This window comes from Arachis stenosperma, chromosome 10 (assembly GCF_014773155.1).
Source record: "Arachis stenosperma cultivar V10309 chromosome 10, arast.V10309.gnm1.PFL2, whole genome shotgun sequence".
Classification (NCBI taxonomy): domain Eukaryota; kingdom Viridiplantae; phylum Streptophyta; class Magnoliopsida; order Fabales; family Fabaceae; genus Arachis; species Arachis stenosperma.
The window spans coordinates 37712327-37724364 of NC_080386.1; the positions used below are offsets into that span (position 1 = coordinate 37712327).

A 12038-nucleotide genomic window follows, 5' to 3' on the forward strand; every position below is an offset into this window, starting at 1 on the left:
TTGAGTTGGTGCCTGGAGTTGGTCCGATTTTGATTACTCCTTACAGGATATCACCTTTAGAAATGGCTGAACTGAAAGCTCAGTTGAAAGATCTGTTGGGTAAGCATTTTATCCGACTAAGTGTTTCTCCGTGGGGAGCGCCAATATTACTAGTAAAGAAGAAGGATGGAAGTATGCGGTTGTGTGTCGACTATCGGCAGTTGAATAAGATCACTGTAAAGAACAAATATCCGTTACCTAGAATTGATGACCTAATGGATCAGTTACAATGTGCAGGTGTGTTTTCTAAGATTGATCTGCGATCCGAGTATCATCAGATAAGGGTTAGAGACGAGGATTATATGAATAGGATTTTCCGACTGTATCTGGACAAGTTTGTTATTGTCTTCATTGATGATATTCTTGTTTACTCTAAGACTGAAGAGGAGCATGCTGATCACTTGCAAATTGTTCTGCAAATTTTGAGAGACATGAAGTTATATGCTAAGTTATCTAAATGCGAGTTCTGGAAGAGTGAAGTGAAGTTTCTCGGCCACGTGGTGAGTAAGCAGGGAATAGCTGTGGATCCTGCTAAGGTGGAAGCAGTAATGAATTGGGAGCGACCAATTTCAGTGACAGAGACCAGGAGTTTCTTAGGTTTGGCGGGGTATTATCGCAGATTCATTAAGGGATTTTCACAGCTCGCTTTACCTTTAACTAAATTGACTAGGAAGAATATGCCTTTTATCTGGACTTCGAAGTGTGAAGAAAGTTTTCAAGTATTGAAGCACAGGTTGACTACTACACCCATGTTGGTATTGCCTGAACCAAGAGAACCGTTTGAAGTGTACTGTGATGCATCGCTGAAGGGCTTGGGGTGCATTCTGATGCAGCACCAGAATGTTGTAGCATACGCCTCACGATAGTTAAGGCCGCATGAGATGAACTATCCAACTCACGATTTAGAACTTGCTGCTGTTGTGTTTGCTTTAAAGATTTGGAAGCATTATCTTTATGGCGTTAAGTTTCATGTTTTCTCAGACCATAAGAGTTTGAAGTATCTTTTTGAGCAGAAAGAGTTGAATATGCATCAAAAGAGGTGGATAGAGTGTCTGAAAGATTATGATTTTGAATTAAATTATCATCCAGAAAAAGCAAACGTTGTGGCGGACACTTTGAGTCAGAAATCTTTATATGCAGCTTGGATGATGCTACGGGAGGAAGAGTTACTGAAGGCATTTCAAGGTTTGAATTTGGGAGTTAGAGAAGAATCTAGAATCCTGTGTTTGAGTCAGTTGATGATTTCAAGTGATTTTAAATCAGAACTTCTGAAAGCTCATCGAGACAGTGAAGCGTTACGTAAGGTATTACCAACAATTGAACAGGAAAAACCGTGGAGAGTATTAGAAGGACAGGATGGTTTGTGGAGGTTCAAAAACCGGATTGTAGTGTCAGATATTGGAGACCTGCGATAGAGTATATTGAAGGAAGCTCATGAGCGGGTTTTCAATTCATCCAGGGAGTACTAAAATGTATCAAAATTTAAAAGCGATGTTCTGGTGGCCAGGTATGAAGGATGATGTGGCATTGCATGTATCTAAATATTTAACATGTCAGAAGGTTAAGATTGAGCATCACAGACCATCAGGGACCCTTCAGCCTTTAGAGATTTTACAATGGAAATGGGAGAGTATCGCAATGGATTTTGTGATAGGTTTACCTAGAACCCAATCTAGTTGTGACGCTATTTGGGTGGTTGTGGATCAACTGACGAAATCAGCTCACTTCCTTCCTATCCGAATAAGTTGCACAATGGAGGAATCGGCTCGAATGTATATCAAAGAGATTGTCAGGTTACATGGCATGCCTTCTACCATTATATCTGACAGAGATCCCCATTTTACATCAAGGTTCTGGAGAAATTTTTATCGTGTATTTGGGACTCAGTTAAGCTTGAGTACTGCGTATCACCCTCAGACAGATGGTCAGTCAGAGAGAACTATTCAGACCTTGGAAGATATGCTAAGGGCTTGTGTATTGGACCAACCGGCGAGCTAGGATAGGTATATGCCATTAATAGAGTTTGCTTATAATAATAGCTATCATGCAAGCATTGGAATGGCTCCATATAAAGCTCTGTATGGCAGGAAATGTCAGTCTCCATTATATTGGCATGAAACTGGAGAAAGGAGTTTATTAGGGTCTGAGATGATAGCTGAAACGACTGAGCAGATAAAGAAGATTCGTAATTGAATGCTTATAGCGCAAAGCCGTCAAAAGAGCTATGCTGATCAGAGGCAAAAGCCTTTGGAGTTCGAAGAAGGGAAACATGTCTTTTTGAAAGTTACACTAACTACTGGAGTGGGAAGAACCATTAAGACCAAGAAATTGAATCCCGTTATATTGGACCGTTTGAGATCCTGATGAGAATTGGGCCAGTGGCTTATAGAATTGCCTTACCACCGTATCTTTCAAATTTGCATGACGAATTTCATGTGCCACAGCTTCAGAAGTATATTCCTGATGCAAGTCATGTTCTAGAACCAAAACCAATCCAAGTAAGAGAAGATCGAACACTTCCAGTAATTCCAGTGGGAATTGATGATACTAGTATTAAACGATTACACGGGAAGGAAGTATCATTGGTAAAAGTAATTTGGAGTCAAGCTGGTATTGAGGAACATACTTGGGAGCTCGAAACAGATATGCGAAAGGACTATCCACATCTCTTTTCAGGTAACTAGATATGAATTTTGAGGGCAAAATTCTTTGTTAGGTGGGTAGAATGTAAACCCCAATTAATTAGTAGATAATTAGTCAGTAAATTAGTTTTTAATAAGGAAGATTAGAAATGCAAATATTATATCAAATTAGAATAGAGCTCATCGAAACGAGAATTTTGACACTAATTTTGAAAAAAAGGTCCAAAATTAGACCAAACGGGCCGAACTGGTTGAACCGGACTCGAATCGGGCTGTCGGTCCAACCGGACCAGCCCATTAAAAAGAGCCACGGGCTCTTCTTTCTCCCATTTCCTCAACGAAGCAGCAAGCTTCCTAGGGAAGAGAAGAAGAGAAATACCCTTAGGTTAACTTCCGTACGCCGTAACTTCTCCGTCTGAGTTCCGATTGTCGCACCGTTTGTGGCCACACATTCACCGCGTTGAGCTCTACGTTTCTATCAGAACAATTTCATAGGTAACTTGCTATTTCACCTCAGTCTCTTCTTTCCCCAATTTTTGAATTTTGAGTGGGAAGATTGAATTTCTTTGATTTCTAATGTTTTAGGATCCAATTAGCTTGAGAAAAATATTAAGTCTTGCTTTTGTGAAGCTTGGGTAAGGTGAGGATACGATAATTATATTTTAATTTTATTGAATTTGAGCTTTAAGTATTAAATTGGATATATATGTGTTATAAATGTGTATTAGGTTGTGAATAAATAATTGGAGCTTGAAATTGTGAATACTGAAACTTGAAGGAAGCTGATTAGTTGAGGTTTTGAGGGCTGTGTTCTTTAGGAAAATTATCTTGGAATAATACTTGGGAATCGGCTAAGGTATGGTTTAGGTTTCTTGCATTTAATATATAATGTTCTGTGAAAACTTAGGTTAGATGACCATAGGATAAGTTGGAATGCTGGTGTGTATTTAATGTTTAGTGATTGGTTTTTGAATATGCTTGGTTTAGTTTGGTAATTTGTTTGTAAGATGGTATTGGTTGCTAGATGGATCTTTAAAAGGATATGTGATTGAATTATTGATTATATGGCTATTCTTTGGTTTGGTTGAATGGTGATTGATGAAAAGATATGGAGCTGGTTGAGGATTATTGTTGGTAGTTTGAATTGGTGATAATAGGTTTGAAAATGATTGGAATGGAAATTTTGAATGAAAAATGAGGTTTTGATAGATTTACAAAAGTTGGTTTTTGATCAAACTTTGGCGAGGTATAATTTGGCTTTCCGACCTTCAATTTGTTTCTAACTTATTTTAAAATGAAAATTGGGTTCGTGATATTTATGCCACTCGAAGAACGGTTGAAAAATGTTGCAAATCGAATAAGTTATGTTGTTTGGAAAATTAAGTTTGTAAACTGTCCTTTAACAGGATTTTGTAGCATGTTTCCTTATCTCTGCTACTGCATCTACTTCTGGTTTTTTTTCAAAGAATGTATGGCCACGCGTACGCGTGGATTAGATTTTTGGCGACGCGTAAGCAACGAGTCCATGCATGCACGTAAGGGGTAAACAAGCATGTCCACGCGTACGCGTGACATGACGGTTTCACCTACGCGTACGCATGAAGAGGAACTCGCGCGCGAGCTGTGTTTTTGCAATTCCACGCGTACGCGTGACACCCTTTTCCAGCAAACATGATTTTAAGGTTTTTAAAACCTATTTCAAACTACTAAACCTCTATTTTCATTCCATTGGTCATAAATAATAATGTTAAACTTGATAATCAGATGAAACTAGGAAATGAGGATAACTTGAAGGTGAAATAAAGTTGAAAAGTGATGAATTGATTATGAGATGTTATGGATAAGTCATATATGATGTTTGACTAGATATTCTGATGAAAGATTATGTATGAAATTTGGCTTGAATAATTTAATGATCTGAGATACGAGGTTCCCTGAATTGAGTGTCGTGGCTTGCCACCACGTGTACCAGGTTGAAAACTCGATACTCTGTTGACCCTATGACGTAAGTATGACCGGGCACTATATAAATTCCCGAAAATATTACCATTGAGCAATATTGACTATTTGAGATAAACTTATGCATAGACTCTTGGAGATGCACGTCAGGAGAAAATCTAAGTACAATTCAGACTTGTCGGGTTGGCTGGATAACCGACAAATGAGCCTCATCAGCTATAGGACAAGCATGCATCATATGCATATTACTTGAACTACTTGCTTGTGCGTTAATTGGGTGTGCCTAGATGTACTTGCCATGTTAAATGTGTATTGTTACCTGCAGTAATTGTAACCTTCTTGTGCTTGCCTTTATCTGTTTATTTGTCTGTGAAAATGCATAATAGAGTTGGAGGTATGGAGGAATGGCAGTATGGGACTTAGATTTAAGGTTAAGTTAAGTTAGATTTAAATATTCTTAGAAAACTATCTTTTATGGCTCCTGTTTAATCCTTTAAGCTCTATAATCTGAGTGTCGGCGTTCTAGGATTGCTTCTGGCATTCCTGGGACCTTATATATTATGTGTGTGGCACCTTTACCATACTGAGAACCTCCGGTTCTCATTCCATACTATGTTGTTGTTTTTCAGATGCAGGTCGAGAGGCATCACGTTAGACGTATAGACTCTTGAAGCGGAGTGGTTATTGGGTAGTTTTGCTGTACAGTGATGTATATATATGTACTTAGTTTTCTCTTCGCATAACTTGTTCGTTTTGATCCTCTTAGAGGTTTATAGAGAGGCAGGTTGTGTATATGAACTTTTGGGTTTTCGATATGTATGTATATATGTGTAAATATTCTCCGTGCGTCTTGACTTCGCGGGCTGAGTTAGGAGCTTGTTATTTTGTATTTTTGGCACTCTATTCCTACTTCTGTTATCTTATGTTTGATAGTTATGGTTTTCTTAGCACGCAAGTTAACTCGTTCCTTGAGCGTTGCGCTTTTATTTCGCGGTTTTTTTGTTTCCTCTATTATTCAAGGCTCCTAGTATATTATAATTCTTCTGCTATTATATGTACTCATTTTATTTTAGAGGTCGTAATATCACACCATCTCTGTTTTACGACTTAAGCGTAAAGCTTATTGTGGTAGGGTGTTACACCCTTTGTCAATGATCTCTCTTCAAAACATACTTATGTGGTATGTTAATTACTGATGTATATTTTATTTAATTTTTATAACCAAAGACAATCTAAAAATCACTAATATTTTTTAGTTTACATAATAAATTTAACTAATGTATTTGAAAAAGGTAATAAAAAATAAAAATAAAAACTAAACGACCTTAACAATTATCGTTAAAAGACAACGAGATTCTTAACAAAAAAATTGTTAATCTTAGTTGATTTTTAATGGATAAATCAACAGTTTAACATGCCATGTAGGCTTGTTAATACAAAGAGAAAATATTGACAGAGACTAATCAGTCTCATAAAAGTAAAGATAAGGAGCAAAAAAAAATATATATTGTTTTGTTAGTCCAGATATATTTTGTTTTGTTGAGAACCTCGTCGAAATAATTCTCAGGACTCATTTAGAATTTTTTCTCCAAAATTAACGATAGTTGCATCCGGGATCATAACATGAAATGGATGGCTGAGGTTTTTGCTTTTTTGGTACTTTATTAACTTGTCAAGTCCTAGTTGTCTATTTATAAGAGAAATTGTGATGCAGCGCGACTTCAACAAACTAATAAATTATAGGACTTTAGTACTTGGCACACCAAGAAATAGAAAAATCATGGGACCACAGGGCGACAATAACATAACATTGAAGTTGCACAGTTCCGCCACCTTCATGAAAGTAACGCAATTGGAGGAACAGAAGGGGATGGTAACACCTCATAGGTACGCCACTGAATTTTGTTCTTTGAGAATAACGGCATTTTTTTAAAACCACCAGGGAAGTAAAATTTTCTTTATAATCAAAATTGCCAGAGACAAACATTTGCTTCTTTTATACTTAGACAATAATACCACTTCTACCACAAAGAGAAAAAGGGACACCACACCAAAAACATAGCGTTTCTAATTACTACAGCTCCTAAACTGCTTAAACCCTTAACCAGTTAACCATTTAACAACTGTTTCCCCTTACAAATGACATTATATAGAGTAAGAAAACCCAAAAAAAAAAAAAAAAGGAAATGACAAACTGAAAACTTTCTTCACTATTCAACACTTTCTCAGAATAGGATATTGCATAATGATGCATAATGATTCATATCATGATCCTCCTCCATTTGATTTGTTTAGAGTTGCACTTCCCTATCGTAAATCCAACTGAATTTAAGTCTTGGGGATTCCTTGGCTCTTCCTTGAGCTCTCTCCTCCAGCCTTCGGATTCTTGGCGGCAGCCCACAAACATAATCCTGAGCTTTCCTTCCCTCACCAGAGAGTCCGGTTAGGTCTGCCACCTTCCACCGCCCCACAAGAAATTCAAGGATATCAGCATAGTCCTTGGCAGTGTAGACTCCGATGCGCTGAGCGACAGCAGAATAGTTTTCGAACAGGTTGTCATCACGGCCATCATACATCAAGTGTGCCGGCATAGCTATTTTCTTCCTCATCATGTCAGCAAAAGCCATTACAGTTCCATCAGGATCGATCTCAAACAGCTTCTCCACTATCTTTGTGTATGCAGTCTCGTGGCGTTTCTCATCTGAGGCAATCATACCACATATTTGTGCCAACTTCATATCCCCATGTTCCTTTGCCAGCCTAGCTGTGTTCCCATGGGATATAAAGGTGGCCCTCTCTTGAAATGAAGTATAAATGAAACCAAGGTAGGGGCTGTTCTCGGTCCGAGGATCCTATTCATCAATACCAATTAAAACTTTCCAAATAAAGAGAAATGCACCTATTGCATGGGCTAATAAAACTTGTCCATTGTAATTGTCATGATTTATATATGCAACTTAGTACCAGGGGCCCTATATGATGGATTCAGAAACATTTCAATTTGTTCTACCCATTCATTTTAAGATCTCAAAAGTCAAAACCAATGTACTCCCTTTTTTTTTTAAATAAAGGTCAATTTGGAAAAAGTGGTATACATTAGAAAATTAATGTATCTGGATAATAGATTATCTAGACACAATAATTCTCCAATATAGTTATTTTGGAACACAGTATTATTTAACTCTGTGTGCCTTCAATAGTTTAGAGATGTCTATGTATATGTGTATTTGAAGAATCCAGAATGTGACATATATTAGTGTCTGAATGGCTTTTCAGCAGGTGCATGATTATGCAAATTCATAAAGAAATCTACTATACTACCTTAAGATAACCATACTACTAGATTCAATAAGATCTTACCATTCCAGAGCCAATCAAGTACTGAATTGTCTTCTCAATTTGCCTCAAGTCAACGCGGCCAGACAAGTAAAGATACTTGTTAAGAAGATCACCATGTCTATTTTCCTCCGCAGTCCATGCCCTTGTCCAAACTGCCCAGGAAGTAAGGCTGGCACCTGTTTCATCTCGAACCCCGTCGAGAGTATTAAGCATTGTCTGGTAAGTAGGAAGGGCTTCTTCAGTGATCATGTCTCCAACCAGAACAACAAAGTAATCATCAGGAAGCTCTTTCGCCCTTGCTCTCAGTTCCCTCACTTGCTCCTCAAATCCATCCTCTGAAGGTTCTGGTAAATAGTCCTGTGGCTGCCAGCACTTCTCTACAGGTTTGAGGAGAGTCAAAATGTTCTCCTCAGCCCAACCCTCTAACGATTTGAAAATCTCAATCTTCTGGGGCGGCATGGAGTGGGTTACTTGAACATGTACCTCTCGGGGAGGCGTGAAAGGCTTCTTGAGATTTTCAACCTCTCTACAAAAGAAAAGCACATGAATGTCAGATTAATAATTCTACAATGATCCTACCATGCTAATACAATAAATCAATTGTCGAAGATCATATTATTGACGGCAACAAAAATAAGAGAAAAAAAAAGGCCATATCCACTATTATGTTAAGAGAATTACAAAGAATAATCATAGCAAGAACAGGTTTGCAGAGCATGCAACCAACACATGCCTAGGTTACTCAAATCACCACAACAAGAGCCAGCAAAATACCTTTGACTCAGTAAAGACCCAAAAGCAGTTTCATACAACATAATCAACATAGTTACCAAAACTTCAAAAAAGTCCCAAGTCACCTATGCATGATAATTCACACTCATCGGTTCACAGCATTGATCAAAATCATACAATATTACGCAGAAAGTATCAAGAGATCCAAAATCAATAGCCAAACAAGGAGAAAAAAACAGAGTACCAAATCAGGAGGAGAAATAGAAAAGTAAAAGATACACATGCATGATTGTTAAGTTCATATGCATGACTGAGAAAGCCTAACAAATGCCCTTTAATGACATCACAAGTAGAAAAAGTTCGAATAGAAAATGTAAATTAAAATTTTTCAAGTTTTCTATGCATGAAAGAACCAAAACTTTCAACTTTCATTAGGATACTCTTTAGCTAAATCCACATATAAATATAAATAAAAGTTTAGTTTTATGTTGAAAAAGGGCAGAAGAATTGAAAAGACTGCATCTCAATAAAAAAATTCAACAGAAAAGTAAATGAGTTCCAAACTATGGGGACCAAAAACATAGGCTAACAAAACCAACAAACTTGTTCAAGAATATTGAAAACGGGTGGTGGGAAAAACAAGTGCAACAAAAAATAGTTAAACTAATGAATCAAATTTAATTTGTTAAACACTTCAACTACAAGTTTTCATTTTTCTTGAAATTTTGTTTTAGTCGCATGTTCATTGTTCACCCACCAAACAAACAATGAAGTGTGCGGACAAGTAACAAAAACGGAAAAAGGGGGGTTGTGACTTATGTGAGAGAGATAAGAGTTGTTGAGATTATTAATAGTGATGATGGATTTCTTTCTTAATAAGTGTATATAAGCCTCAACAACCCAAAAGAAAAGACATGCAGCTACATCACTCTAACCCAAAATAATAATAAAAAAAATAAAACAAAAATGACAATAACAGAAAGAAAGAGGGGAGGAATCAATGAATGCGATCGAACCACTCCCAATCCCAATCCCCTGAACCAAACAGCACCGATTCAAAGAAGGTACCACAAAATTGAATCAGCATCTTCAACAGTAGCTGAAACCTTTTTTTGGACGGTGACACACATAACACAGTATTCAACAGAAGTAATTAAATGAATAAACAGCATTAAAGAACAAAAATTAAAAACGTGAATGAAAAATCAGGCGTGGTTTTCAGCGTGCTTGGCATTGATTTCAGGAAATTAAAAATCGGGAAAAAGCAGATCGAGGAGGAATGGAAGGGAGAAAGAGAGAAAGGAAAAAGGAACAGACTTGGAACCAGTGCGGAGGGTGGAGGCCATGCGGAACCTTGGAGATCTGAGGCTAGCCATTTGAGGAAGCGAGAACGATGAAGAAGAAGAAGATGATGATGAAGAAGGAGAGAGAAAGAGCTTCTGTGAAGGGTTAGGGTTCAGCCTCAGAGCCATTTTTCGTGTTGCGTCTTCGAAATTGACGAGAGAGAGAAGCTCGAATCCGTGTAAGTAAGCAGTGAAGGATTCTGAATGGAGAGAGAGAGAGAGAGAGGTTCCGCTTGGGTTTTGTTGTAGTGAAGAGGAGAAGTAGGCAATGATTTAGAACCACTTAATGGGTTTAGAAGGCCTTAGGGGAGAGGGAGTATATGCCTTCTCTTTCCATCTACTTGAGTACCACTGCCTGGGGGTAGTTTTGTCTTTATTTCCAGCTGTGTTGCTTCATTTACATTTTTGCCCTTCTATAAACCCCCCGAATGGAAAACAACTTTCATTTCCTTATTTCCAAAATGGGTAAAAAAAATATCTCTGACTCTAATTTTGAAAAACAAATAAACTACTACAATGATACTCAAAATTTAGATTCACAAAAAATTTAAGAGATACAAAAGAAAATTAAATAAATTCTTAAAAAATTTAAAAATATGATAAAAATAATTATACCTTAAATATATATATATTATAAAACAATTTTAAAGATCAAATTTTGATGTAATTTTTTTTGTAAGTTCTACTAAAAAAATAAGATTTTTTTTAATTTAATAATTTTATATCAAGAATTATTTAAAAAAATTATTTTATTTTAAAGATTAAATTTTTTTGAAACCTTAAAAATATTCTAGATCAAATCATTCAAGAATCTATTAATTTATCGTTCATAGAAAATTATTTTTGTTAGTGGCATAAACTTTAATGTACTATTTTAATAAGAAAAATATTAAAAGATCATCAAAATTTATTATTTATAACTATTATTTTTAGTGATCAATCTAATTCCTTTAATCTAATAATTTAATAATATATTTTAACTCACACTTTTAAATATTAATAATTAACTAATAATAAAAAATAATAAATTCTTATAACCCTCTAACATTCTTTTTACCTTATGCAAGAAATTTTAAAAGCTATTTTTAACATTTGCATATGATATGAAGCAAATTTATTCCAATATTTAAAGTGATAAGTCTAAGAAAGATTATTAGAATAGTCTTTAAATAAAAGATATTAATTAAAATATAGTTAAATAATGAATAAACTAACATTTTTATCAACAAAATGTTTAAAATACTCATAAAATCTAAATAAGAAAAAAACGAAACAAATATTCTATCCATGAAAAATAAATTCTAATAAATAAAACTACTCAAATCCTTTAAAACTTTTTAAATTATTCTTTCCTAATATAACCTAACCTAAGTTTGAACTTATTACTCTAATTGTATCTCACCTCCAATCTCTAACCCTTTAGTACTATCACCACCCTAATTTCTAGCTCTAATGAGTGACAATGACGCTAAGTACTATCCTCCAAGTTTACTAATTCAATGAACCACATATTCATTCTCTCCTTCTTCCACGAAATCTTATTATCGTCCCTGCTGTCCTCATCATCGGTGCCACCCTCTACATCATCACCCGCCTCATCATCGACATCGCCAAAAATGGAATAGTGGTGGTGAAGAGTTGAGAATTAAAATTCTAGTGATAAAAGGTTGGAGATCGCAAAAGGCAACACTCCATATGCACGTAATTAATCTCACCATGTTCCCATCTTAGTGAATTTCATCACTAACGGGTCCATTTTAAAATTAATTTGTAGCGGTGCGGCAAACCATATTTAAAGATTAATTTTGCAACATTTATTTTATCTTTTATAGTTAAGGGAGAAGGAATATGCGGTTTATCTATCTCTAACTGCAAAAGTAGTCCAATATAGGGGTCATCAATATTCCTAAGCATAGCCATATAGTAATGGCCAATGTATGTGTACAGAATGCTTCTGATACGGGTTGAGAGGAGGATCGGGAAC

At 36.0% G+C, this 12038-nt stretch overlaps 1 protein-coding gene across 1 annotated transcript; it reads right to left on the reverse strand.

Annotated features, from left to right (window-relative positions):
* Positions 1–6582: 6582 nt before the first annotated feature.
* On the reverse strand, positions 6583–10354 carry LOC130955575 (stearoyl-[acyl-carrier-protein] 9-desaturase, chloroplastic). The gene is made up of 3 exons (XM_057882467.1): positions 10029–10354; positions 8001–8505; positions 6583–7492 (listed from the first exon to the last, which is right to left on the reverse strand). The coding sequence occupies exons 1-3, from the start codon at positions 10181–10183 to the stop codon at positions 6932–6934; spliced, it is 1221 nt and encodes a 406-aa protein (XP_057738450.1). The 5' UTR covers positions 10184–10354; the 3' UTR covers positions 6583–6931.
* Between the last annotated feature and the right edge of the window lie 1684 nt (positions 10355–12038).